Source organism: Branchiostoma lanceolatum, chromosome 4 (assembly GCF_035083965.1).
Source record: "Branchiostoma lanceolatum isolate klBraLanc5 chromosome 4, klBraLanc5.hap2, whole genome shotgun sequence".
Taxonomy (NCBI): Eukaryota; Metazoa; Chordata; class Leptocardii; order Amphioxiformes; family Branchiostomatidae; genus Branchiostoma; species Branchiostoma lanceolatum.
In genome coordinates this window covers 26,253,485-26,280,989 of record NC_089725.1, presented here as the reverse complement: position 1 = coordinate 26,280,989, position 27,505 = coordinate 26,253,485, and the positions used below count along the sequence as shown (strand labels likewise).

The following is a 27,505-nucleotide window of genomic DNA, read 5'->3' as shown; positions in this document are numbered from 1 at the left end:
GGCAAGGACCCCACCAAAGCAGTTTACCTGTGTTCCACATCGTCTATCCCCGGGCCCAGTTTGGAAAGCAGGATGAGTACAGGCTGCAGCCCGGGGTGCAGGTAGAACCGCCCCTCCCCCTGCCTCCCCACGGCCTCCTGCAGCTGCTGCAGTAAGGACAGCCGCAGGCCCGGCCAGCGTGTGAAGAACTCCCGCGCCGTGATGGTGTTCTCCGCAGAGTGTTCGTCCCTCACGCGTTTGGGCCCCAGCATCCTGGTGAGGAGGGTGCCTGTGGAGGGGAACAGATGTAGATGAGACTTCCTAAAAACAATACCGTATGACATTTAACTGAGATGTGTCCTCAACTTTGGATAACAGATATGCTGGACTATAATGGGAAGATGGTACTATTATTTACCCTGTGGAGAGGAACAGATGACAAGATTTTCTAAGAACAATATGAAGTTCAACTGAGACATTTCCTTGACAGTGGATAACATATATATATGCTGGACTGTAATGAGAAAGATGATATACCCTGTGGATTAGGTAATACAGAAAGACGAAATATACAGAAAAAAGGTATACAAATAATTGGAATCTACTGTACATGACAAGATTTTCTTTGAACAATATGAAGTTCAACTGAGATGAGTCCTCTGTAACATGTGGTGTTTGTATAGACTCACATGTGACAAAGACTAGCATGTGCAACAAAACAGGTCTGAAGAGTTGGACCATTATGGTTAATGGTAGAGATCTGTCTGTCAGGATGCAGCCGTGCATGTTAAAAATTTGCCGTTGAAAATTCGAACGTGGGTCGCATCAGCCTCCGACCTTCGGGCAATACGACCTGCGGTAGGGCCGGTACCTAGGGCGATACGGAATACACCGTGTTGTATTCTTTATGTACATGCTGCACTGGTGACCTAGTTTCCTATAGCTATAATTCAACTGTATTTCCCTGTTAGTCTCTTACACCTGCAATCAGGCAGATGTTGCAAATAGATTCTGAACGCTGTAACCTCAACATAATGAAGGCTTTTTAAGGTCTGTCATACTTTCATTCCATAAAAGTTAACACATATAAAAAAAAACTTTTCCATGCAGCATTCAAATACACCATTGATATACATATATGGGGAATCATGTATGTTATGATTAGATATCATTGCTACCCATCAAGTAATTCTTTAGTTATTCAACTGTTAGAACATGCATTTTTCGAACTACAACAGAATGTGACATGCTCATGATGCTGCACTGCTGACCTAGTTTCCTATAATTCAATCAGCTTCCATGTTACTCTCTGACACCTGCAGTCAGACAGACTTTAACGAATACCACAGGGACAGCTGGACAACCCGTGCCACCCATGTGACTGCCACTGACATTATCATCAAGACTGTTTTTTTACACCTTTCAATAAGGGCACTAACTCCCCGGGGACATGGATCTTATTAAGGGTGGATTTTGTCCAATTATTCACTGGTATTCAAACCCACACACTCTTCTAGGTTCAATTTATTGTGGACCAACATGACCTAGTTTGAAGTGGCAAGCTGTGCATTTTCAGATATTTTTGGAGCCTGTAGCAACTTGTAGAATTGATTTTACACTGCTTAGAAAATATATAGTTAAAATCCTCCCACACCATTATTGATGCATAGGGCGGTGCCCATCTCCGTTTCATAGCCCTGGGCCACACTTTTGTGCAATCACTGTAGCAGGGGGCTAGTCCACTGGCAGTGAAGTGTGTTTAACTTCCATACTGTTTCACAAGTATGTACCATTTTTATAAAGTCTTTGGTATGACTCAATGCGCCTCTTGTCCAGAGATGTCCTACCCGGCGCTTGAACCTGGGCCTTCTGATCCAAGTAATTGGAACCAGATGTGGTGAGAGACAAAGGTGCAGGCCACTACACCATGGGGACACCCCCAGATATAATCCTCTGAATAAAGAAAATTTTCTTTACATTTTTTGGGATTCCAATTAACTGGATTCTGCCCCAGGACTGGACCAGATGTAACCCATATTGTATACTTGTATGCCTAAGGTCAGTAAGGTAGGATTTAGGTAAGTAAGAATTCTGTCAAGAAGTTGGACAATTTCAGTGCTGAAAAAACATTTTATGATGTTGTTTCACTCCTCCCAGAAGCCTGTAAGAACCCTACTTTCACACAAGAGTGTGCGCATGAGCCTAGGACAGATAGAGTCAATGCATCTTTATCATAGCTTATCAGGTATTACACAGGAGACACACTATAATCTTCTTCATTTATCGTCTACCCCCACTGCTGCACAGTAACCCTCACAATCAGTATAACATTTCATTTATTTCATCTTTTTTTTTTACCCAGGGACAACATATCGCCATTAGGGCGGTTTTCAATGTGCCCTGCAGCCATACATAAACAAAACACAGTATGATGAAGTAACAAAATATAAAACAAAGGTGTGAATTAACTTAAGTACAATAATAATAGAATATTTCTACCTCGCTTGGTAATGATAATTATCAAAAGGAATTCAAGAAAATTTGACAAACAAGACTAGTGAAACAATTAATAGATTTGCATGGTTTTGATATTGTGCTTGACTTTTGGCATACAAGACAATCAGTAAAATATAGCAGATGAGCTGCACATGTTATTAGCAGAAATCCTGCAATACTTGTTGTGGGGGACCAATATGAATGTTTTACTGTGAACATTAAGGTAAAAGTGACATGAGCATTGCCCCTGACAATAGCTGAATGATGACAGCCTCCAAGACCCTTGCGACAGTTCCATGAAGTGCAAGTGTGGAGCAAATATGTATCTGTTGTGTATTATGTGATTGTAAACCCTGCAGCAAGTCAGCACTGGCTGCCAGTGTACAGGTTATTTCTGACCAATAAAAAACAACAACAACACATTTCTAACCTTGCCACAGACCACATTGCTCTGATATATGGCTCACTTCAGTCACCCAATAAGTTCTACACAGTAATCTTTAGCATACTGAAGTAGCTATTTGGCATCCATTCTCTATTGGTTACAGAGTTAGGCAGCCGGGAAAAGGTTAAAACCTCAATGTAATTAAGTCTTTACAAGGTCTGTCATTCTTTCATTCTGTACCAGTCACGCCTTTTCTATGCATCATTCAATACACCGTTGATGAACATTCATCTGAAGAATCACGCCCCTGAGATATGTATGCTAGGATTAGATAGGATTGTCTGTAATGAGGATGAACTAAATCTGACAACACAAAATAGTGCAGTGACAGTGACAAGTCGACTAACCTAACAGTAAAGCCTCCTCCCTGCAACAAGGAGATAAACCCAATGTGCTGTCAAATTTCACAGTTGGAGTGAGATTCAATGTTACCCTCGGGGGATGGTGTGAAACTTGAAAGGAAAGCTTCCGTGCTGTCATAACAAATCTTGGCAGACAGGTGACTGTTAGCTAATGACTCTTGTTTTGATGCTACTTTGAAGTAGTCATGATGTATAATGATAAGTTATCGTAAACAAGTACAATCAAAGGAGAGGATGCTACTGGCTTCTTACAAATTGCATTTATATGATGGATGGCGCTTCCTTAAGGGTCTAAGGGACAGGGGAGCCTGAGGAAGGATTGTGAAGGGTTATGAAAATGTCATGCAGCACAAACTATATCCCTCTGGTAAACAATCAGTGCAATTTTGGGTTTATTTTTGTCTTTCAATTTTTACCTACGAAACTGTTGTTTTTGGAGCATCTGTTTGGTTGTTTGTCTGTTTGTGTTTTCACATATTTAGCAAGCGTAAGAAGCTATGGATGGATTGTGATGATATATTAATTTTGTATTTGATATGTGGGCTTCTAAAGGAAGTTCTTTTCAGGAGCAGTTTCATCCTCCGTTACAGAATAAAAGTTTCAATAACTACTACTTACCATAGAGCTGCATACATGTAGGTTAGGGTCCAACAAGTCCGAGCTGGGACCTACCCATGGATCCACAGAATTTGATTCATACGGCTTGGCAGTGGGATTGTGTTACTGCTTGCACCACATCAATAACTATGACTAATACTAACCATAGAGCTGCATGGCAGCGTTCCTGATGGCCCAGACTGGGGAGGAGAACCCACTGATGGCCAAGATGACGGCATCAGAGATGTGTCCCAACATGGCCGACCCCAAGGTTGAGTCAGAAAACAGGGCTCTCAGGACGTTCAGTGCGTGCACCTGGAAATAATGGTGAGGAGAACATGACCTTGACTATATATTATGGTCAAACCTGTACAAGTGACCACCTCTACATAAGGAACACCTGGCCAATGTGACCACATTTTGGTGGTACCTTAGATAACTTTTCCCCATTGACACAAGCATTACGGATCCTGTCTATAGTGACCACCTGTTCACCTAGAATAGATTTTATTGGTCTCCTGAATGGTCTTCTTGGATAGTTTTTACATTACCTTATAGATGATGCTATTTCTATATTTTCTAAAGGAATGAAAAAATTCAAACAATCCAGGACTTTTTGCTCAATTTGATAGTTTACAAGGCATTCCTTTGTACCAAATGCTTTCTTGTTTCATATGGATTCTACACTGAAGTTGGATTTCTGTACCTGAGGAATGTCTACCGTGTGGTCCTCCCCTTGATCATGAGACAGGGGCAGCTGTGCAGTGGTCAGCAGGACCTGCACAGCTCTGCTCAGGAGTGGTCTGTAGTTTCCCCTGGGTTCAGATGCAGTAATGGCCTGAACCAGCAGGGGGAGCCCAGCACTGCGGCGGGTAATGTTTGAGGTACTTCTGTTCCCTAAGATAACATCCAGCACCTGAAATGAGATGGATTTGTTTTTTGAGCTTCATGGTACTTTTCATTGAAAAAAGAAGAGAAAGAAGAAATCTGAATCTGAGGATACATGTACGATCATAACATGCTAAGCAGTTCCTACATTCGGTGTGAACACTTGTTGCTATGACGTCTAAAACAAACTAAGTTTGAAATGGAATGAAATCTCACTTGATCCAGGATCTGTGCTGGTATGGCTGCCATTTGCGGATCAGAGTGACTCAACAGCCTTTTACACACCGTCAGGAAACCGACGTTACAACTCTCTATTGCTCCCTGGAGGGGAAGAATAATGACACAAAGTTACATCTTTATTTCAAAGTGTACTAATGAATCATGATTACAATAATGACTCTTGGATGTGCAGGGATGAAGTACATAATCATAAACTTTAAGGAAATTTAAAGATTCATCTTGTGCTATCAAGTTCTAATGTTGGGAAGATGATTTCCTTAAAACTATTAAATAAGACTATAAATAGATAGACTAAGTGTAAGAATCAGTGCATGTGAGCAGCTGTCTAATATCTTTTTTAACTGTCTTGTGCACTAGGGACCATAAAATAAATATATAGAACTTACATCGAACATTACATAACCTAATGATTCCATTTGGGAGCACAAATACAGTGCATGTTTTCAATTTATAAAGTTTTGTGCCTGCACTATGTGATAATTATAATGTTTTACTGCCTTAAACAATACAGTATACTAGCTATAATAGTTTTGTACAGCGCAAGTTTTGTACAGCGCAAGTTTTGTACAATGGCAGAGTGAATGACAGGAACTAACTTACCCTGTGCCTACACTATGTGGTAATCATAATGTTTTATGATACAGTATAGTACATGTAGCTATAATAGTTTTATACGGCGCATGTTTTCAATTTATGAAGTTTTGTACAATGGCAGATCGTGAATGACAGGAACTAACTTACCCTGTGTCTGCACTGTGTGAGGATCCTAACATAAATCCTGCCGATGAATTGCCCTTGTTCAGGAGTCAGAAGGTCACAGTCCTTCTGTAGTACACTGTCCACCAGCTGACCCAATAGGAGACCTGCCTCCTAGAAACAACAATTAGAATGATTAATCTAGGAATTGACAGATGCAATGAATTATTTGGACAGGCAGGTGCCTTGTATTTTCAAACATCCAGTGTTGAAATAACACATCATGTAGAAATATACATTTATAAGAACAAGACAAACCAACACAATTAATTTAAGAACTTGCTATATCATAATAAAACCTTTGCTCATTGTTGGTTACCTTGATGTTGAGCCAGCAGCAGGCCAGCACAAGCTCATGTTCAGGAGTTAGGGCGATGTCGTCCTGTTCCCCCTCCTGGTCACCACTCTCACAGATGATACTGCTGATGGCCTCGCCCATGTCAGCAAAGGAAGGAGAAACCTCAGAGTCTGCAACAAGACACAACATGTTGTCTAACACTCCCATCATGGAGCTTAATGTTCATAGGCCCTTAAACTGAAAATGAGATTACTTCACAGTACATGTATTACCAATTGAAAGTGAAACATACTTTAAGTTCAGTCTTCAAAACTTGGGTGGAAAATTTAGCAAGAATACACGTTACTTCACCAGTAATATGATCACATCCAACCAACATATTCCCTGATACAATCTGTCAAGGTTTTAATAATGATTATCTATCTGACCGATCTTTCTTATGACTCTGACAAAGACTGCTTCATCTGACACAGTTAAAGTGACAATACCATGACTTTTGTTTAAATACCATGCTGTACATTGTCTTGTATTCTCCTGACTGTTGATCTAATAATAAAATTGAAACCTTGTCGAGCTCAAGGAACACCAAAATGGTCTCTGCAGATGTTGAGATATCAACAACCATGTACTGTGACTTTTCCTCACCTTGCTCCTTCTCCTCCTGACCCTTGACCCCAGCGAGAGCCTTGAGCACCAGACTCAGAACAGCCTCCACAGCTGTCAGCAGGTCACTGACCTGGCACCGCAGCTGTTCTACATCCTGGGACTTGTGCTGTACCCAGAGGGAAGGCGAGGTCAGACACTGTCTCAGGGCCAGCAGAACACCTGTGTGGGCAGGATCAAACAAGAAGCAGTCATCCTAAACTTTGGTGTAGCATGATACTTTCAAGCTGCTAGTGGCAGTGCAAAGTAGCATGGCTACGGCTCAAAGTTTTCAGCCAAGCACATCAGATCATCCCTACTCTTTTTGATATGTGTGTTTGATAAGTGTGTTGGGTTCGTTTACTTGCAGAGGTTTGATGCCCATCTGAAAGGACTAAAGGAATTGAACTAAACTGAACAAATGTTGCTCATTCTTTTCCACAGGATTCAGTATTATTTACACTGCAGTCTGCAGACACATCACACAACTTTTGAATAAATGATGCTATGTAATATGCAGTGACTACATGTAGCTTGACTTATACTGATTCTCCCCCTTTTTCTGTCATGTTATATGTCTACTGAAATGTCTGTACATTAATGGGATCCATGAATCATTCTCTGTTCACTTATTATACCATACACATCTGCAGAATATGGAAATGGATGAGGACAATGATGTATCTGCGAATTGTATCAATGTGTAAGACACAACAAGGAAACTTGCCAAGAAGCCAGATAATCTATAGGCTGAGACGATGATCAAACTTGTGATTTAAAAGTTTTACCTCTCTACTAATTCATCATACATGTACCTACATGTACATGTACAGTATACTGAGTAGGTCTTGTAGAAAATATCTGTACCTGTTCTACAAAAGAGTTATGACTGTTCATAGTCATAAGCTCCCTATATTCTTAGAATCAAAAAGTATATGTCTTTTCCGATTGCATATCATTTTGTTACTTTTCATCCCAACAAGAAAAGTGCAAGGAAAAGTACTTGTTTTCATATGATGGAAGGCAATTAATCTTAACACAAAGCTCATTGTGTTCTGTCACATCTTAAGGCAGCTTGAGCTCTGATTTAGATATCATGACCTCTTAAAAATTTTACAGACTAGAGACAACTGTGTCTTGAAAGGAGAGAGGGACTAAAAAGACACTTTCACCTTGCATCCCCTGGATTTTACTGATCTGATTAAGGACCTGGCTTTGATGACTTTTAGGCTGTTTATCTTAGTGGTTTTACATGTAATTATGTGCCTTTTTATTGTACATGTACTGCCTGCAATAAAGATGATGCTGAACCCCTTTATGTATCTGTAGTTCTGTACCATGCATGGGTGCCTGTCTGGCAGCCTGCAGCAGGTTAGATGTGGCCATCTGGTGTTGGTCCTGTAGGAGACTCAGCAGTTCCTGGATAAATCTGACAGGGCTGCTGCCTGGGTCTGAAACTTTTGCACCAAAAAAATCCAGGCCCCTCTGGGTAGAAAGTCTGAAAGGGATAAAAGCAAAGATCACAGCAGCTGCTTAGTTAGCCCAATTCTACCAAATGCCATGCACAGAATTTAGATTTACTTATACATGTGGCATTAGTTGCACCTGCATTTTTGTAACATTGAGCTGAATAGATGGATCCCATAGCACCACCAACCTTCATCAAGATTACTGTAATGTGGTTTTATTTTTGCAGTTTTTGCTGTGACCTCCCCACCACAAATTCATGACACGGCCAGTATGCACTTCCAATGTATTACTACTACAGAATTCTGTCAATGGTGAACTAAATACACCGCAAAAACCTCCTTTGCCCTTCTACCCTCAAAAAAATGAATGAGTACCTACAGGTACATTCATAAGAAGAATAAGTTGTCGTCTCCTTACTTATTGAAGATGAGTTTGATGATCAGTGCCCCAGCCTCACACTCCTGAGCCTTGGGGCTGTGGAGCAGCTGCCTGGCATGACTGAACAGCCTGTCCCCCGTCTCCCCCTCCCCCAGGCACCACCAGCACCACGGGGTGGGGAAGAAGGTGAGCAGGAGGTGGTAAGCCAGCTCACGCACCTGCAGATGTGGAAAACAGGAAAAATCACCAATAAAAGTTTGTTTGTTTGTTTGTCTGTTTATTTATTTCACCAGGGGAAATCATGTCGCCAGCTGGCGATTTTCAATGAGCCCTGGGGGGAAAACCCCAAACTAAGTCTAAGTTTATATTCAACCTAAAAGGATTCTAAAGTGTTATTTCAAAATATCTGCAAATGTAGGTACTGTAGGTCCATCAATCAATGCTAGACAAAGGTTTCGGTGCTGTTTAAAGGACGAAGGAAAAACTATTACAGACCTCAGTTGATCCATCTTCCAAGCAATTCAGCAATGCGGTCGTATTCCTGTAAAATTCATACAATGGCAAGTTATCAATGACAGGTTTACACCAGACTGTACCACAGTTGAACGAAAAGTAAATGTTTCACAGTTGACAATGTCATGTTTGAACAAAAACATTTCAAGGTGGAACAAAAAGTGAATGTTTCACAATCTTTCAAATGCAATCTGGTAATTGCACAAATACAAGTACATGTACTGTATTACTATATTGAAAATCATTATTTTATCTTGGTACCCACCTTTCTGCAAAGAAATCCCAGCTGCCCTGTGCCCTGGCCCAGTCTAGCAGAGTTTGATAGTTTTCTAGAATAGATGAGGAAGTCTGTGGTTATCACAGTTTGAATGTCATTGTACCACATTCTCTTGCTGCAGGAATAGGAAATTAGCACTAATGCGTTGGTGAAAACATACCTGCCTTCCCTGTACTCAATGAAGCATGGTTAATGTTCAAATAAAGAAAAGGGCAAGTAGAGTGTTGGGGTAAAGGTGTGGTTCACAGAGAAAGTCAAATAGCAAAATTACAGCACCATCTGTCAGATATATTTACAAAGCGAAAAGGGCTGACACTACAACACACCGGCCAATGAGTGACTGTGTCCAACATGTCATAATGATATTGAGAACGAATTCCACTTCGTAATGGATTGTCCAACTTATGATAATGACCGACAAAAATGGTTACAATCTATTGTATGTAAAGGCCGATACAATATCATCACATACCAAGACGATATCAATATGATATCATCATGCCCTGTTCACATATCTACCTACGCAGGCCAATTCATATACATATTATGCAAAAACCAGACAATACTGCTGCATAAATAAATACATTCCTGACCCAGCGTACTTTTATCAACATACTGTTCTAGAGCATTGGCATGCATACCATTACATACATTGCCTCTACTGTTCATGAATTAGATTAGTTCCTTAGAATTGTTAGATAATAGCAGTATAGTTTCACTGTCATGTTTGTAAGTTGCCATACATTGTACCAGTCACAAATGTTGTGCAACAATACACTACAGTACATGTATCTCTCATCTGTATGAAATCTCAAGGGGAAATCGTAGACAGCATTATCTGTCTCTGTCAGCACAATGTCTGGAGGTATTAATCATAATGACTTGTTCCATTTATAAAAAGTCTTAATATACAGAATCAGCGATGGTTGCCAAGGAAACCTTACGAGATGTCTTAGGCTCATTTCCCCAGTCAGACGTCAGGTGGTCATACACAATCCACAGAAGTTCCAGAGCTGTAATTAAGGGGCATAATTAGATGAACAAATGAAACAATGCTACTGTGGTTTTATGTTAGGAGCGTAAACATGTAGGTGCATAGGTGTATGACTACTCATCTGTCGAACTGATAGGAGCATCCATCGTTTTGTATAGCTGAAGTTGCAAAGGCACAAAACTCATGACAAATCAAAATTTTTTTTTGCGTTTCGGCGCCTTCGCGCCGGAACGCAATGTCCTGGCTTTTACCTTCGATGCATGCTCGATGCATGCTGGCATGCTGTTTGGTTCAACACTGTGTCGCACACCAGAAGACCTTATATGGCAATACGTTCCCAAATCCTTGTATAGCCGTTGCCTTATATGGCAAGGGAGCACGAAAAGGCAGGCAGGCTAGATTTGCATGACACACAGGCGGGCGACCGCATGTAACTGCTACAACTGTTCGGAAATATCATTGCATTGTGGTTTCGGACTTTGATATCCTGAAAAATGACCATATTACATCTATTCCACAAGATTGCAGAAGAAAAAAAAAATGATTTCGTCAAGAAAACGACCAAAAATCGACATAAATGATACCATATAGTGAGGTTATAGCATTACGTACAGAGAGACGGGTTACGTACCGTAGCTTAGCCCATCTGGCAACGCGAAGCACTTCGGACCCAGAAGTTCCGGGTTCGTGTCCGTGCATGGATTTTTTTTTCTTTTTAGATATTGAATATCAAAAATATATATTGATATTATATTAATCTATCAATATCATATTTATGAATATCATTTTTTCATTTTTTTCATTAATAAATAAAAAAATATTTTATATTTGTTATTTTTAAATATTCATTTAATATATACAAGGCCTTTGTCTTATGAACAGGACTTCATAGATTCCAAACCCGGCATTCGAATTTTTCTGTTCATTGTAATGGAAAATACCGTGCAGCGGCTCCTATGCGCGGTAAGATGATTCTTGCAAAACACTTGCCACTAAACTTCTATCCCCGTTGTAAACAGAGGCTCTTGATGTTGTTTGCAAAACAGCGATCCTTTGTTACAGTAGCAAATGCTCCATTGTTCAGTATCGACTTCATTCAGACAACACGGACGTGGAAAGTGGCGCCGCTCGGCACAAAACTATGGGAATTTTCATGAATTTTAGCAAAATTACCCAGGAAAATAAGGAAGAAATGTTGTAAATGCGGGAACCAGAATAATACGGATGAGGTAGCTGTTGATTTGCCAAAAAGCAATTACTCAAACAACTGGATATGATTTTGGAAACGGTCAGACGTTTCAAGTAGCATCCACTACTTTTCGTCAGTGACTGTGAGCAAGATCAGTTGAACAGCAGGTTTATAACCACGAACTATGAATTGATATGCAAATAAGGAGAAGACAAATTTTTAGAAGTCCAATAGAAAGCGAATTAGACAACTCAAGACGAGGTTGAAGTAAAAGGGGACAATAGCTCCTATTGTTTTAATATAGGAGCTAAAGCTGGTTTGCCCCCAAGGCTATGTCCCAAGTGCCAGACAGTTCCACCCTTAGCCCTCCTTTCCTGTTGAGGGTTGGATTGTATATCCTCTCATATATTGCCTCCCTTACTCCACGTTCGAACCAGCGGGGTTCGCGGTCAAGGATATCAGTGGATTTGAGATTGAACGAGTGCCCCTGGTTGTGTTTTAGGTGGTGGAAAATGGCCGAGGAGTAGCGGTTAGCGCAATGTTCTTTGTACCTTTCATTAAGTGATCGACTGGTCTCTCCGATATAAGTGTTGTTGCAGTTGGGTTCTTCACATTTGAGTCCGTAGATCACATCGGCCTTGCTGCCTTTGCGGGGTCGGTCTTTAGGATGTACCAGTCTTTGTCTGAGAGTTGATTGAGGTTTGAAGTTGGTGGCAATGTTGAAGTTTTGGAAGATCCGTCGGAGTTTTTCGGACACTCCTTGTACATATGGAATAGTGATGTTGGCCTTGTTTCTGTTGGTCAACGGTGTACACTTAGGCGTTTTCTTGGACTGGTCAGACGGTTTGAGGGCTTTGTTGAAAGTCCATCTTTGGTAGCCACATTTGCCCAGGGCACCACGGAGGTGTCTATGTTCGTCTGTTTTGGCCGTGTCTGAGGTGATGATGTTGTCTGCCCGATGAAAGAGAGTTTTTATAACTGCCAGTTTGTGTTCCAAAGGGTGGTGAGAATCAAAGGCCAGATACTGATCGGTATGGGTCGGCTTCCTGTATACTTCGAACTGGAGGCGACCATCTTTCTCTATGATGGTTTTGGTGTCTAGGAAAGGGAGCATATTATCCTTATTTGTCTTCTCCTTATTTGCATATCAATTCATAGTTCGTGGTTATAAACCTGCTGTTCAACTGATCTTGCTCACAGTCACTGACGAAAAGTAGTGGATGCTACTTGAAACGTCTGACCGTTTCCAAAATCATATCCAGTTGTTTGAGTAATTGCTTTTTGGCGTATCTTATTACCTGGATGTCTAATCTTCATCGACGTAGCTGTTGATTTGTTTGACATTCGGTAGTCATTTTAGATAGAACCTTAGCTGTTATGAACTTCTATTTCACTTAATTACCATAGTGCTGATGATTCAATGGTGCTTTTTCAAATTTTATGTTTTATTGCGTGCCATGTACATAATTACATTGATAGCTTTTATAATGAGCCTATTGTACATTTTACAAATAAGTACAAGTTGTAGGCCAAGACCAGCTTTTTCAAAAGCACTTAAGTTAAGTGACGTAACTTCAAAATTGCTTTCCCCAATCTACCTTTCTCTATTAAAACAGTACTCATTTCCCAAAATGACAATTTTTCTTATAGACTGAACAGCCCTTGAGTGACTTTCTCTGGCAGATTTTACTTCAAGTAAAGGGAAAAGACAATTCACACTCATAAACGTAGCCGAAACGCCAGCTTTTTTGAAAAGCTCTTGTTTTTAATCTTACCTGTTTTTCTCCTCTGATAGCAGGCACCAGGGAATGTGGACATCACACACAGTTCAACAAGCCAATCCACAAACCCTGCAGAAGAACATAGAGCATTCAGAAAGAACAAAGACATTCATTCATTGTACACTTAAATATTTCACATCATATGAACAGTAAGAAAACTTTTAAACTAAAAAAGCACCTTATTGAAAGATTAGTTAAGTGACATATGGCAGGCTTCTCAAGATCATGCTGTCAAAAATGAAATATTAACAGACCCAAAGCACCCAAGTCATGAAGGTATTGGGTAATTTCAAAACAAGGCAGCATTAACATTGGGAAATTTGCCAAGACAGACTGTTAATTACGTAGGAGTAAAATTAATGACAGTCACTGATATTCAATTTGAGTATTGTGACTTATTAATAATCAATTTGTATAATCATTTTTTTCAGCTAGTTATGAATGATATCTGTCCTTAATCCTTAACTAGAGTTCCACGAACACTTTATCTTCGCCAAATAATCAAGGCTTATTATGGAGAGTGATTAATATTTACATGCTTATCACCCACTGCAAATTTGATCATACACCATACCATTTGGAAGTTATGCTGGGGGGGGGGAATGAGTCCAGTCTAGTTAGTGTTAAAAATCATTTGGTGGTACAGGACTAGTATATGTGTAGAGTGTGCTGATATATGTAACAAGTTTAATGAACTTTCAGATGCTACAAGTATCGAATTCCTGCCATTGATCACTATGGAATTATGGTGTTTCCTCATCAATTATGCATATTGGCTCCCATATGCATAATTACCATCTATCTAAATCAAATTATAACTTAAGCTATTAACAAACCAAAAGTCATGATGATCCATTGACCCCTTCTTGAGTTATCACCAAATGAAGGGCGCACAGCTGGCACACAGCTGGGTGACCTAAATCCCAATTGCAAGCCAGGCAATCCTCCAAGTGTCCCTGAATTTAGGTCGAGTAACAGCTTTCAATGGGATTATACATTACTCTCTTTAATTATGTAAATGAAGTCCCGATTTGCATACTATACATTTCATTATGTTAATCATCACCTAAGGTACCTGCGTACCAAAAGCAATAAAGATACACCAAACCCTGCATGAGTTATCCTCCTCCAAAGTTTCATACATAAAGGCCCACTGCAGCTCAAAACAAGTCGTCAAGAGGCCCAAACTTACACCACTTGTTCCCTGCCCCAAGACCCATCCACTATAAAAAAATCATGAACCTTGCGCCTCCAGAAAATTTCACCCCAAACTTTGAAGCTCCGCTGCAATACTTTAGATACCTGCTAGAAGGCCCATTATCGAACTTGACCTTCCTTTCTGTAAACCTTACCCACCCACTAAGTATCATGTAGAACCATCGACAGCTTCTCGAGTTATGTTGGCGACATACAAATACACATACACACAAAGCCCGCTGCAGTACCGACGAAAAATGCCAGGGGAACCATTTTTGAACTTGACCTCCGTTCCTACAACATCTACACACCTGCAAAAAATCATGAAGATCCATCAACGTTTCCGTCACTTTTTTTGCCTACATACAAACACAAAAAAATTCAAAGTCCGCTGCAGTACTGTTGAAAAACGCAAGGTGAACCATTTTCGAACTTGACCTTCCTTTGCATAACCACTATACACCTACCAAAAATCATAAATATTCATTGAAGTTTTCTTGAGTTATGCTCCTGACATACATACAGACCCACCCAACAGATTTTTCAACCGAAAACATAATCTTCCCGAGTACTAGTACTCGGCGAAGATAACAAGTCAATTCAATCAAGTCTGTACTTTACTATTCAAGAGACACCAAGCAGCTTAGAAATAGGCAATTGCTTGCACACACTGGATAAACTAATCCATAGGAGTTACAAGATATGAGGTACAAGATTTGTGTGCTATCTAATTACCTATGATCTGCATCAGCTGGGTTTTTGTTTCATCGTTAGAGCTGGATGCCTTTGTCTTCAGAACTTTCTTCAGTAAAGTCCAGCTGTGGCAACGGAGACAAAGTCAGGCACCATCAATTTTACAATTGCATGAAGTTCTGAATCAGTAACATTTTCATAACACGACAATTTGATGAAAAGCAGCTTCACAAAAGAGAAAAAAAAATGACGTGAAAGTGAAGAGAAAAAAAAAATTACTGTACAGTAATACTAGTTTACCATTATCTGTGGCGATTTCTAGAGTCAATTAACACCGATCTGTCCCCTGAGCGGTCTTCTTGGGCAGTATCATTTGTACGATTCTTCGTGGCTTATGTGCACCAAATCCATAGTGCATTTTTTGGCACACTTTTTATACAGTCAAGCTGAAGAGGCTTGGTGGGCGTCACTCCAGCGCCAGGGAAGGACGTGTGAAGTGCCTTTCCCAAGGGCACAATGTCGGGGCATGGTGAGCATCGAACCTATGAAGCCTGGACCTATTGGTTGTGAGTCCAATGCTCTAACTGTTGCACCACACCAATGCCACACCACTGTAATATCATAATATGCATATTGAACTGGTGAAGCCCCACCTGCCGTCCCTGAGTCTGACCATGAGTTTCCTCATGTTGTTGCAGATGACCTGTCTGAAGGCTGCTGCATCACTATTCATGTTCAGGGGCAGGAACTCCTGCAGGAGACCAACCTCTGCACTGGACAGAGGATCTGTGATGAAGGGAACAAAGTTAACAAAACTGCAACAACTGTGAGTGTGGTTCAAGCACCACTTACTGACTAGTCTAACCAGTCCGGACCTTTTAGCCTAGTGGTAGGTGCATTGGGTTTGTGCGCTGGCAGGTCTGGGTTCGATTTCTGGGAGCCAGGAGACTGTACTATTTGCCTCGTGCATTTTACAACACCAAAACCATATGATGACCTTCACAACATTTTGACCATTGAATCTTTAGGGTATGTACTTGATAGTACAGGATTAGATCTCGAACTAACTGGAATGGATCTTAAATAACACAATGTGATGTCTAAGTGCTATACATGCGCCTTTTAAGTCAAATAGATATGTGATAAATTGATGAATGGGTGTCATTATGTACTTGATATCAAGAGCAATGGGCTTATACTAGCTCAAGTTGCTGTGTACATGTACATGTACAACTTCAAGGTAACAGTGGCATTTAGTTGCCCTTTTGTCAAGTTTGATCAGCTCAACTTGATAACTTTTGACAAAGAAGTCCAATTATTGCTGCTGTGGTTTAAAAAAGGTTGAAAACTGTAGGCAGTCTCTGCCCTTATCTTCCCTATCTACACGCATTGATGCATCATGTCCCGGTAAATGTACCTACTGAGACCTCTCTAAAACTCCTCTGTGTCATCTTAGCAGGAACATCAAGAAAGACAAACTGTTGTCAGTCCTTGGTGGCTACCTAGCAATGATATATGATGTCATTACTTCAATCTGCTTCTTCAAGAATGATGAAGTGCCACCTCTAAAGCTTCCTGGCAATACCAGGCTCACAGCAATTTTCTTTCTTCCTTATTACCTGCTACATGAGATGTGCTAATGACACTGTTTCAATGGATGGTTATCACTGGCTGTCAACGGCGGGAATTGAGTCAGACAAATAGTACGTGAAACACTGCGGCTCAATTAAGGAACATTTGTCAGTATTCGTTAACTACCATAGTCTTGAAATGGGGAGACATCCCAATTCTGTTGACTTTCTGTCACTACTAGAAAAGTTAGTTGTCAGCTGTGGGGGTTATCCAGTTTGAAAGGAGGTTATTTGAGGACACTACAAGACTTATAGTGTAGATCCATCAAACACCTTGTTAGAGACAAAAATTGTCTTACCGCTGAGAACCAAGATTGCCTGCCAGGCAAACTTAGTCTTACTTAAAACCTCAAACTTTCATTCCACATCGTTAGGACCATTGCACAAGCACAAGATAAACAGTTCACATTATACAGGAGTCCTGATAATCTCATGTACTAGATAAATGACCGTGAAATGAGCAATTACAACTAGAAGTTTCCCTTTTCAAGTGAAATTAGTCAGATTTGTACAGTGACCACATTTCTCACAGCCAGCATCCTTTATGCACAACATTTCTGTTACTGCTCCATATTCAAGGTACAATTCATCACTTGCTCAAAGTTTTTGAAATTCTTCAAAAGGCATTTGGAAAGATAATCTCTCTTCTTCTAATTGGATGTCCATGCACATTTGTAATTCCACACAGTTTTGTAATGTTGACTGTACAACTACTGTGCATGCCACAAAGTGAACCATTGTTAGTAGAAGATCCCACCTGATTTCTTAGGATGAGAGCAGACGATGGAGAAAGCCTCAGCCCTGACATCCTCCTCACTATGCCACAGGGCCTCTCTTACCACATCATTGGCCTAGGGGATTAAGGGTAAGAAAAAAAATCTTGATAGGCAATTTATACAATACATTCTGCAGAGACTTAGTGCAAAGACATTTGAACCACTAGTATAGCAAAAATGCCAACTCGAAAAGATGTGGGAGAGAGCACTTGAGTCTGAAAAGAAAAAACAAACTGTATTTTCTTTCTCTGCATACGACACCGATAAAGGAAACATTTCTTTGATCATGTCCTTTCCAAACAAACACTTATATCATATATCAAACATTTAAACTTAAAACACTCTGGTGGATAAGCGGGGGACATAATTCAATATTGCTAAGTATATCCATAACCACTTTACCATGTCATGGGTAGACACAAGGTTGAGACTTCTGGCAGCCTTCTGTACAGCCATGTGTGCCCTGAGCCTGATGGTACGGGAGGCCGGACACATGCTGTCCTGCAGCTGTGTGGTGATGACTGACAGCACCTGGGGGTACAGTCGCAGGGTGCAGGGGACCCAGTGCTGCATGGCGTTGTGTCGGATCAGGCTGGGGAGGGAAACACAACGGTAACCTCAGCCTAATGTGTACCTGTCCGTACGTGTACTTGACCATCTGTGAAACAGTATGCAATGGTATGGAGCTGCTAGTAGCCTGACTAATCACGCTCTTAGCAGCCGCCCCGACTGGTTTGGGGAGGGGGTCATCAACCTCTGCCAGCGAGAGATTGTGTAAACACAAGCTAGATCTGCTAGTTGTTAAAACTTGACCATGAAAATTCATTTACCATCCAGTTATCATCCATTTTGCAATTGCTAAGTGAACATAAAATAACAAACAGGATTGGGCATAGCAAAGGCCAAATGAGCAGCAGAAGATAGAGCTGGAAGATCTAGAGTGGAGGAAGATTGTGCAATATTGCCTCAACAATGGAAGAGGTCAAAGGAAAGGTAAAGTGAGGTAATTGCTCGTCAGTTACAAGAATATACCAAATCTTGCCTATAACTTTGCAAACAACTACCAGCTTAGGCAAGTGACAGTGAACAAAGTCAATAACATTCTTACTGATTTGTGTTGCAGATGGCAGACATGAATTTTCCCAGCCAGACGTCACTCCATACTTTGGTTGCACCTGTCTTGTCTTTCCCACATGCTTCCCTGAAAGGACACTTCTGTATGAACTTCACTGAAACATGACACATGATGAAAGTACAAACAAATGTAGTTTAATGCTGTGCCCATAAGGTCATTAGTTCAGGTAGATGTTTGAATTACATTTCTATTGATACACATTCTCAGCAGCCAAATCTATACTACTGTTAGTCATACTATGTATGATGCTTTTGTAATATCTAATAATGTCACATTGCAGTTCCTAACTACGATTTTCTACAACCAGCTCCACTGCATAGAAAGTCTGTGTTGTGCACTTTACCTATTCATGACTTAAATAAGATAACCATTCGACAACAGAGGTTCTTTTCCACAAGTTGTACCAGCAGTTTTACCTAATAGCCACCAAGAAGGCCCTGTACACGTCCGAGCTGGTTGGAGCGATGTGATTGGTGGAGAGTGCCTGTACCAGTTGGGTGGGGATGTGTGTTTGGCTCTTCAGTACCTGGTGTGGCAATACGAAACAAACACACAATGAAATCTACAATGAGACTCTAAGGATATTGTAGATAGATGTTGTTGAGAAAACTGATAAAAGAAAACCAAAGTACTGCAGTAGCAGTTTGGCTCTGTTGGTAATGGATTAGGCAGCAGGGAGAACCTGGAGAAGGTTGATTCACAATTATAGCATTTTGCAGTTATCATTTCAATCACTATAGAGGTTTCAAAAGACCATTCTCTTGATAGCCTACCACTAAACAATAGCCATGACAACCTTAGTCTGTGCTAGCCTTGCAGAAAGGGGGTCGGACTAACCTGTAGCACCCGTACATAAGGGATAAGCTCCACTAGAAGGATGTATCTCCCCTTCACATGCCAGGATGTTGATGTCAGCTTCACAAACAGGTCATCAAACAGCTGAAACATGTGTAATGCAGAGGACATATTTCTGTTACATGTCAGTGAGAAACAAAAGCATTTAATTTTTAAGGTACAAGGTCTTTCAAGAAAAAAAGGCTTAGGCTAATGGTACTACATGTATCTGTATATCATGATACATTGTATTTCCATGGCACAAGTATGTAGCCAGTTACATAATTCTATTTACATGAATAAATGATGAGACTCAACACTAAAGATTTCACTGACAATTTTTGTTGCAAGTTGACATCTGAAGTGCAAGCAATACAAGGAACAACAGATGATGATCCAGATAGTGAGTGAGTGCGCATATGAGTGATATATATTACATACCTTACTGCTGGTCTGTCCAGCCACTGTATTTTCCTCCTGATGTAAGGCCAGCAGTAAGCCAAATGCAGACTTAACCAAGTCTGGGACTCCTACAATCTACACCAACAAACACAGATGTTACAAAAACACATGTTTAAGTCTGTAGATTTAACACATATTGCATTACGAACCAAGCCCGAAAATTTGCTCACTGCATGTGTAAGTGGACAACAGTGTTTCTCATGTCACGCTCTTATTCCCTAACATTGATGGTGCTGCAGACTGAAAGATAACCCCTTCCTGCACCTATATCACTCTTCGCAATGCCAAAAGACATTCATTCTGGCAATAGATGCAACAGGGTACATCAGTTCCAATAACAACTGTTCACTCCACTTACGGGATTTTCCCAGTTATTCCACAAACGCTGCATCACAGTGGTCGTTACTGGTCCATCAGCCTGGAAATGTCTCCCCGAGGCCGCATGAAGGTGGGGAAGATCTGTCCTTGCTCTCTTCAGCCACTGTTCCAGAGCTGGAATGTACAAATCAAGGCAGTTTGTATAATGGCCATTTGGGAATGGTGGCAGACAGATGAGCCTGGAGACAGCTCTCTATCTTAATGGCTACCTTGTCCCCCCAATGACCTGGAGGTCAAGGGACTAGGTAGGTAGGTACAAGTAGGTAGGCAGGCAGTCCCATTAAAAATAACCCAGATCAGAACACAACAGACTATCTTGGGAGCATACAAGACAGTTTAGATGGGTCAGCACTTGTACAGCAAGCCTGGCCTTATCTACTACATGTACAATAACTGTAATTTATCCAATGATAACTTTGAGTCTTAACTAAAACAATCTCTGGTGGTTTCCCAACTTTGAATTCATGACTACCACCATCTTGAAACAAAGCTACACATTTCTATCATAATGTTGTGGAATAAAAAGCTATTATCAAGTACAATGTATAATGTTACATGTGGGTCTATGAAAAAAATAGAGATTTTTTGTCCTATTTACCATAGAAGGCGTGATACTGGATGTCACCGACACCCACATCACCACAGAACTTGGTCACCATGGGAAACAGGACATCAAAGAACAGGCTCTCCTGGTTCAAAAACAGAATCATAATGATTTTGCATAGCACATGCAAACATTTATCAAGATTAATAGACATCAAGTGTAAATAAAATCTACATAATGCGACATGCATACAATGCATTACAATGAAAGATTTTTTCTGCCTCATATGTCAGTACATGTTATATGCGCTTACTTATTAGTACATGGAGGTGTTGTATCTACCTGTCCTTGTGTTTGGCTGTCCTGCACCTGTTGGAGCAGGATGTCCAGTCTGACACAGGTGAGAAGTCCCCTGACCAGAACCACCTGGCACCAGGACCGGTCAGCAGCACAGAACCTGGGAACAGTCACCTTGAACCTGAGATCTCCAGTGGAAACTGTTTGATGTCCCTCTTTTTCTGTAATCAAAATAGGAGGTTTTGAAATGAGTCAGGAGTACACTGAAAATGATGACTTTTCAAATAAGCGAAAACACTACATTTTACAACAGGTGGATTGAAATAATCTAATCAAGTCAAGGCCTTTATCATCTGACTTATCATTTGTGTTTCTGGAATTATCCACTGCATACATGACCAGGAATTCCCAATGGTAATATGATAAGCACTTGATCTTTTTGATGAAACAGTGATGGGGATGAAAGAATGTTGTCCTTATACTTAACATTTAGTATAAGATTCAGTGCAGGAAGAGATAGCAAGTTCAACAACATACCTGGTAAGTTTATAAGCTTATTGACAATTTCTGCAGCCTCCTTAGAGTTGCTTGACAAGTTTAACAAGAAGCCTAGAGCATTGGAGGCAAACAGCTTACAGTCCAGGCTGCAAACCTGTAAGATAAAACGTGTTCAGATTGGTTGTTGGAATGAAACTTGGTAATGTAATACATGCTCACTTTGGAAACAAGCTCATTGAAATTTTAGCAATATAAAGTGTACCTGCAAAACTGGTGCACTATTCAATACCAACAGGAAACAGTATATTACATACATGAGAAAGAAGGGAGGTAGAAAATACAATAATTTTAGGTATTCTAAGTTTTATTTTCTGACCTGAAATGTTGGTTTTGCTATAATAAAATATTCAGCCATCTACAAACCATTTTCCAGCCTTATGTAGAATTGGGGATTGAGAGAAAAGATGATAAAGTGACCAATAGAAGCACTCACCTGGCTGAATATGACTTCCAGCAGGGAGCTACTGATGGCATGGATGGCAGGTGTGCCTGTACCCACTTCACACACCTGCTGTAACCCAACATCACCTGAGGAAAGTACCTGGAACAGCTGCAAGGAGATCTAAAAGAGAAGGTAACGTCATGCTCACTGAGGATGAAATGACAGACTTGAACTTGATCTGAATGGAAAGCTAATTTGGTCAAGTTAAAGAATTCTTCCTCCAACAAAAATAATCTCATTCGACCATGTTAGTATTGTTCCATCACATCAATTGATCTTACAGTCAAAACTGCGCAACAAGACCTCTTGGGGGACTAATAAAATCTGGTCCATGTGGACGGATGGTGGTGACATTATAGACAGGCTTTTCCATGCTTGTGTGAATGGAAAAAATAATCTAAGGGTCTAAGAAGTCCTTATGTAGAGGTGGTCACTTATATAGATTTGACTGTGTTTCAAAATGACTGACATTAAAACCTCTCGGTCTTCTAACCTTTGTGGCTAGATAGCACCTGTCAAATATCAGAGCTGGTGCAGTACTGGAGCTGATCTCTAGGTGGAGTTGCTGCCAGGTCCCAGCCAAACTAAGCAGAAGCTGAGGCCACAAGTCCTGAATGCATTCACTTACTAGAACTGGCTCATCCAATACCTGAAATACTAAAGAACAAGAAAATAAGCAGTAAGACTAATCTTACAATAACAATAACAATAACAGTAACGTCAGCGTCAGTGTGGTGCAACGGTTAGAGCATTTGACTCTGAACCAATATGTTCCGAGTTTGATGCTCACCCTGCCCCGACGTTGTGCCTTTGGGAAAGGCACTTTACACGACTTTCCCTGGCGGTGGAGTGACGCCCACCGAGCCTCTTTCACTAACCTGTCTAAAAGTGTGCCAAAAACACACTACGGATTTGGTTGCCGATGTGCTAACATCTAGCACATTTGTAATCAAGAACCGTACAATTTTTTTTTTAACAGTAACAACATTTCATAACAATCATAATATAACTGCCTATGCCATGTGCTATGTTACATTTTTGAACAGATCAAAACCCACCTTTCTGAAGGTCACTTAAAGACCACACATCTCCAAGGAGAGGATTCCATTCTTCCCTGAGTCTCGAGGCAATGGTAGACTTATCTAGTTTGTACAGCACCTTTATGACCTGTAACATAACATCTCAAGATTAGCTACTTACAATGATGTTATGAAATAGAAATCCGATACTGTCACAAATATAAACCTAGTGTCATATACCCATAACCTTACACTAATAACATCCTGAAAATGTTTTATGATAAAATCATGCTTTATCATTAAAAAAACTGAAGTTAAATATAATAGGCTAACTTGACTTCATTATTATACGGCATAACCACTATTGTCAGTATTGATATATTTGCACAGAAGAACAATGTAACATAACTTGTATGATAGATTTTATTAGTGATATGTGTCATGTGTCCGAGTAGTTTCAGTACAATATTCAGACCTTGACAGCTCTCTTTGCCACATTCCTGTTTTGTCCCACATGTTGGAAGTATAGGCGGCAGACACCGTCACTCAGGGCCTGGACAGCCTCCAGCTCACTGGTGCATTGTGGGAGCTCCCTCAGGGGCGCCAGCTGTTTGTGGAGCCGGTCCAGCAGCACCTGTCGCCTGTTGTTGTCAGGTTCCCTGGAAAATGTTGACAAGGCAGTCATTGTGTCATCTTCATGCACCGTTAACATTTTTGAATAACGGTGCACACCTGCGTCTTGTTGTTGTCAGATTCACTGGAAAATGTTGACAAGCCAACCCTTCTGTCAAGTCAAATGTCATGTAACTTTAACATAAACGCACACCTGTGTCTTGGCATCATCTGTATTCTCGGATAATATGAGCTAAAACAACGTCTCTGTGTTGCGGTATTATGTATGATAAGTTCCAGTTCCTGATAATGACCAATAACAATAGACCGAATGTCGTTATGCTGTAAAGACATCATGGATATCGCGGTAGGGAGAAAAATGGTCGAAAATGGTCAGGTGGATTTGCTGTAGTTTTAAGTTTGGGATTGAAACAAAGTCATAATTGGACAGAAGATAAAACATGGATTTTCAGAGTGGTTCTACTTTTTGGGGTGAAGAGGTTACCGCAAAAACGGCGAAACCAATGTGAACTAAAATGCATTTTAATACAATATGTCCATTATCTAAAACTTGATCATTGCATGGAGTTCGAAAGAAAGCCATCCTATGATTGTACTGTTAAGGTGGCAGTACACAGTAATTGTTCCGCGACCCCCGGGGTCTATGACGCGGGGTAAGAAAATAGTGCGCACTAAATCGTGGACCACATGTATACACTTATACGTGAAAGCCAGCGAGGCATGAACTTTACTGAATGATAGCATAATAAGTCGGCATTTCGATCGTATGAGTAAGATTGTGAAGCTTGCCGATTCGGTGTATACATGCGCGTGACCTTCGCAGCAGCCAGCCTGGGTGAGTCGGCTGCAGTTCCGTATGACCTTGCATGACCCCATTCAAAAGAGGGCGCCAGAACGTTAAAAAAAAACAACTTTTTTTTTGTTTTCAGTTATTTTGTTGAATGTACCCTCAATTTAAACATATCCGTATGTCGTACTTCAGAAATGCACCGTACTATATTTTTTTCGGCGTCGACCTCAGTCAGTTTGTGGTCCTTAACTATAGAAATCCCCATAGGCGAAATACTGTGTTCTGCCACCTTAAGACAAATTAATCACACAATTCTTGTGGTCAATTTTCTAAAATTTCATCACCAATCAAATGAGACTTCTTGAGACCAAGTAAAGTCTATGCATTTGCTGCCAACTCCCTTTACATAAGCGCCTCCTGTCGATCTCATGCAGTCTTACATGTTGCCTGCTGAAACACCCATATTCACCTGAAAACCGAGCAGACATGCACACCTGTATATATTTTCAATGTCTATGATTCCGATATTACAAACCTATGAAACTGGCGAAAGATTTCGAGGCTTTGGATCAAAGAAGAAGCGCCGGGGGAGGCAGTCGCGCCCTGCTCGTCACATGAGACCGACAGATTCGCCAGGGCACGCTCGATACGAGACAGGATCCCTTCCATAGCGAACTTCGGTTAGATTTCCTGTCCTAGCATTGCCACGGTTGACGTTTTAGACTGTGAGTAAGAAAAGGAGCGTAGAAATATTGTGTGATTGTGGAATCAGCTGTTCAAGGAGGCCGCCATGCTGGAGTAGGCTGATCGTCATCGAATATCAAGTCTCTTATTCGAAGCACCATTACACTTGATCAAAATCAAAGTAAAAATAAACAATTACGGAAGATAATCCAAATTTACCAATGCAACAAATGTCATAGTAATATGAATAACAAGTTAGATCATTACAGTGAACAATTGTGTTACTTTGTTATGCGTATTGTTATTCTTCCGCACCTTTTATATTCGAATCTAAGTTGTTGAATATGTAATCAGTTGCCGCTACTGTTGACAATACAAACTGCGGGAAGGCCAAAGCAGTGAGTGTAGCCAGGCGGCCGCCTGTGTGTGTCACAGTTTGTGTGAATCATCGATCTCCTGCAGATTTGGCGATCAAAAGGCATCCCCAGGATGTGGATAAAGCTCCCCAGTTACTGAGAAATATCCAGACAGGCACGGACGACATTTTTTTCGTGGTCGATCGGAACCGAGAGACTGAAAAAGGTGAGCAAAACCAAGGACATACCGAGCGTTTTCGGAGCTTCTTGTTGCTTCTCTCTCCCTTTCTCCTGTCTTCGTCTGCCGTTCGTCTTTGGGTCGTCATTTTTCCCAGCGAGGAACGTCATTATTATGGGTATACGATCACCTTTTATCTTTTGGCTTTTGTGGTTATCTTTGTCGCCAGGGTTGATTGTGCCTCGTGGTGTTCGCGGTAGATATTTTTGTACCGCGCACCGTTAGCTGTTTCGCCGTTAGCACGACCCGACCCCCCGGGGGAATCCTCCTGATGAATAGCTTCCCCAGATTGATGTTTCTGGTGAGAGAACGTGAAGTATCTGGCACGTCGCGAATTCCTGAAAATATGTGATGCTTTTTTTTCAGCATCGTTTGTTTCACAGTGTAGGGAATACCTGTTGTTGTTGCGGGCTACATGATTTAACTGAAGAGAGGAGCTCCCGTAGATAAATTAGGGTCAAGAAGTGAACGCCAAGTTATGTCAAGGTCAAGTGATGGCCTTGATTTTTTTGGACGTGAATTTTGTAAACTTTTGACAGCAGGTGAAATATTGCATCGTCAGATTTGTGTTTGTGTACACAGGGGACTTCCTCCCACCTTGTCAGTTGCCCAAACAAGGACGATCGCAGTATGTGAAGTCGATTAGTGGGTGGGTGTGGACACCGGGCGGAATAACTAGTTTATGACACACGCCCAGTCCCACAATCGGTGGAATTTCCTTTGTCATTTGTGAAAAAGGAGAAGAAAAGGCCCAAACAGCAATTGCTCAAACCAGGCCAAGTTAGCAGTGCTGAAGGCACTTATACAAATTTCATTACTTGGCTGAAGGCTTGGTAAGAGTCAGGACTAAATTTTACTTTGACCACTTTGGTACTGAAAGTGGCCAATTTTGTACCTGTCAATTGTGACACCTGCTTTTTCTTATTTGACCCTATTTGATTATCTGTCATTTGCATGTATTTGCATTTGATCATTGAAAGAGGGAAATGTTACCTTGGATTAAGAAACTTAATTTGAAATAAATTTTCATTTAGTTCCTTGAACATGGATTATGTGTTTCTGATTGAAATAGCCCAAAGGCCTCTGCATTGTTATCCCTAGAGAAGCTTGTAAAGTGATACTGTAGGTGTGTTTACCTATTGATTTACGCAGCCCTTTTCAAGCCCCAGGCTGTCAACAGGGTGGGATTGGATGTCAGCTGCCATTGTGTTGTAGCATGTTCTGTACTCAGTTGTTTGAAGTGCAGTTGAGAAAAGTATGTAAGTAAGATCAAGGAGGTTACCTTCTTGGTAGGCAGTATTTTCGACGACAGCATTCTTGTGGAGCGAAGAAGAGCGAGCAAAAATGGCCAGAAATTGAGTCCTAAAGGAGTCCAACTGTGCCAATTAGTTTTTTTTTAGGCCACAGATTTTTGGAGCAGCATGGAGTGAACAGTGTTGCTAGCCAACACATGGTACAACCATTTGACCACACACAGAGACAAAAGGTTGCCACCAGGAAAAAGGTGCTTTCAAGGTACATTTTGCTACTGAG

General features: G+C 40.9%; 1 protein-coding gene across 1 annotated transcript; it reads right to left on the bottom strand.

Moving 5' to 3' along the window:
- Positions 1–2: 2 nt before the first annotated feature.
- LOC136433712 (tRNA (32-2'-O)-methyltransferase regulator THADA-like) lies at positions 3–25,519 on the bottom strand. The gene is made up of 30 exons (XM_066426161.1): positions 25,230–25,519; positions 23,747–23,930; positions 23,311–23,419; positions 22,746–22,909; positions 22,244–22,372; positions 21,790–21,904; positions 21,298–21,473; positions 21,010–21,100; positions 20,392–20,525; positions 20,013–20,108; positions 19,575–19,676; positions 19,154–19,263; positions 18,711–18,803; positions 18,005–18,194; positions 17,584–17,677; positions 15,849–15,981; positions 15,238–15,320; positions 13,300–13,374; positions 10,286–10,354; positions 9,330–9,393; positions 9,047–9,092; positions 8,591–8,769; positions 8,041–8,201; positions 6,707–6,886; positions 6,083–6,231; positions 5,749–5,877; positions 4,984–5,088; positions 4,586–4,795; positions 4,044–4,194; positions 3–268 (listed from the first exon to the last, which is right to left on the bottom strand). The coding sequence occupies exons 1-30, from the start codon at positions 25,361–25,363 to the stop codon at positions 24–26; spliced, it is 3,900 nt and encodes a 1,299-aa protein (XP_066282258.1). The 5' UTR covers positions 25,364–25,519; the 3' UTR covers positions 3–23.
- Between the last annotated feature and the right edge of the window lie 1,986 nt (positions 25,520–27,505).

Coding starts and splice junctions, on each gene's coding strand:
- LOC136433712 (XM_066426161.1), bottom strand. CDS start 25,363: ATGGAAGGGATCCTGTCTCGTATCGAGCGTGCCCTGGCGAATCTGTCG. Junction 9,093..9,329: donor TGGGATTTCTTTGCAGAAAG/GTGGGTACCAAG, acceptor TGAATTTTACAG/GAATACGACCGCATTGCTGA. Junction 6,887..8,040: donor CAGACAGGCACCCATGCATG/GTACAGAACTAC, acceptor CTGCCCACACAG/GTGTTCTGCTGGCCCTGAGA.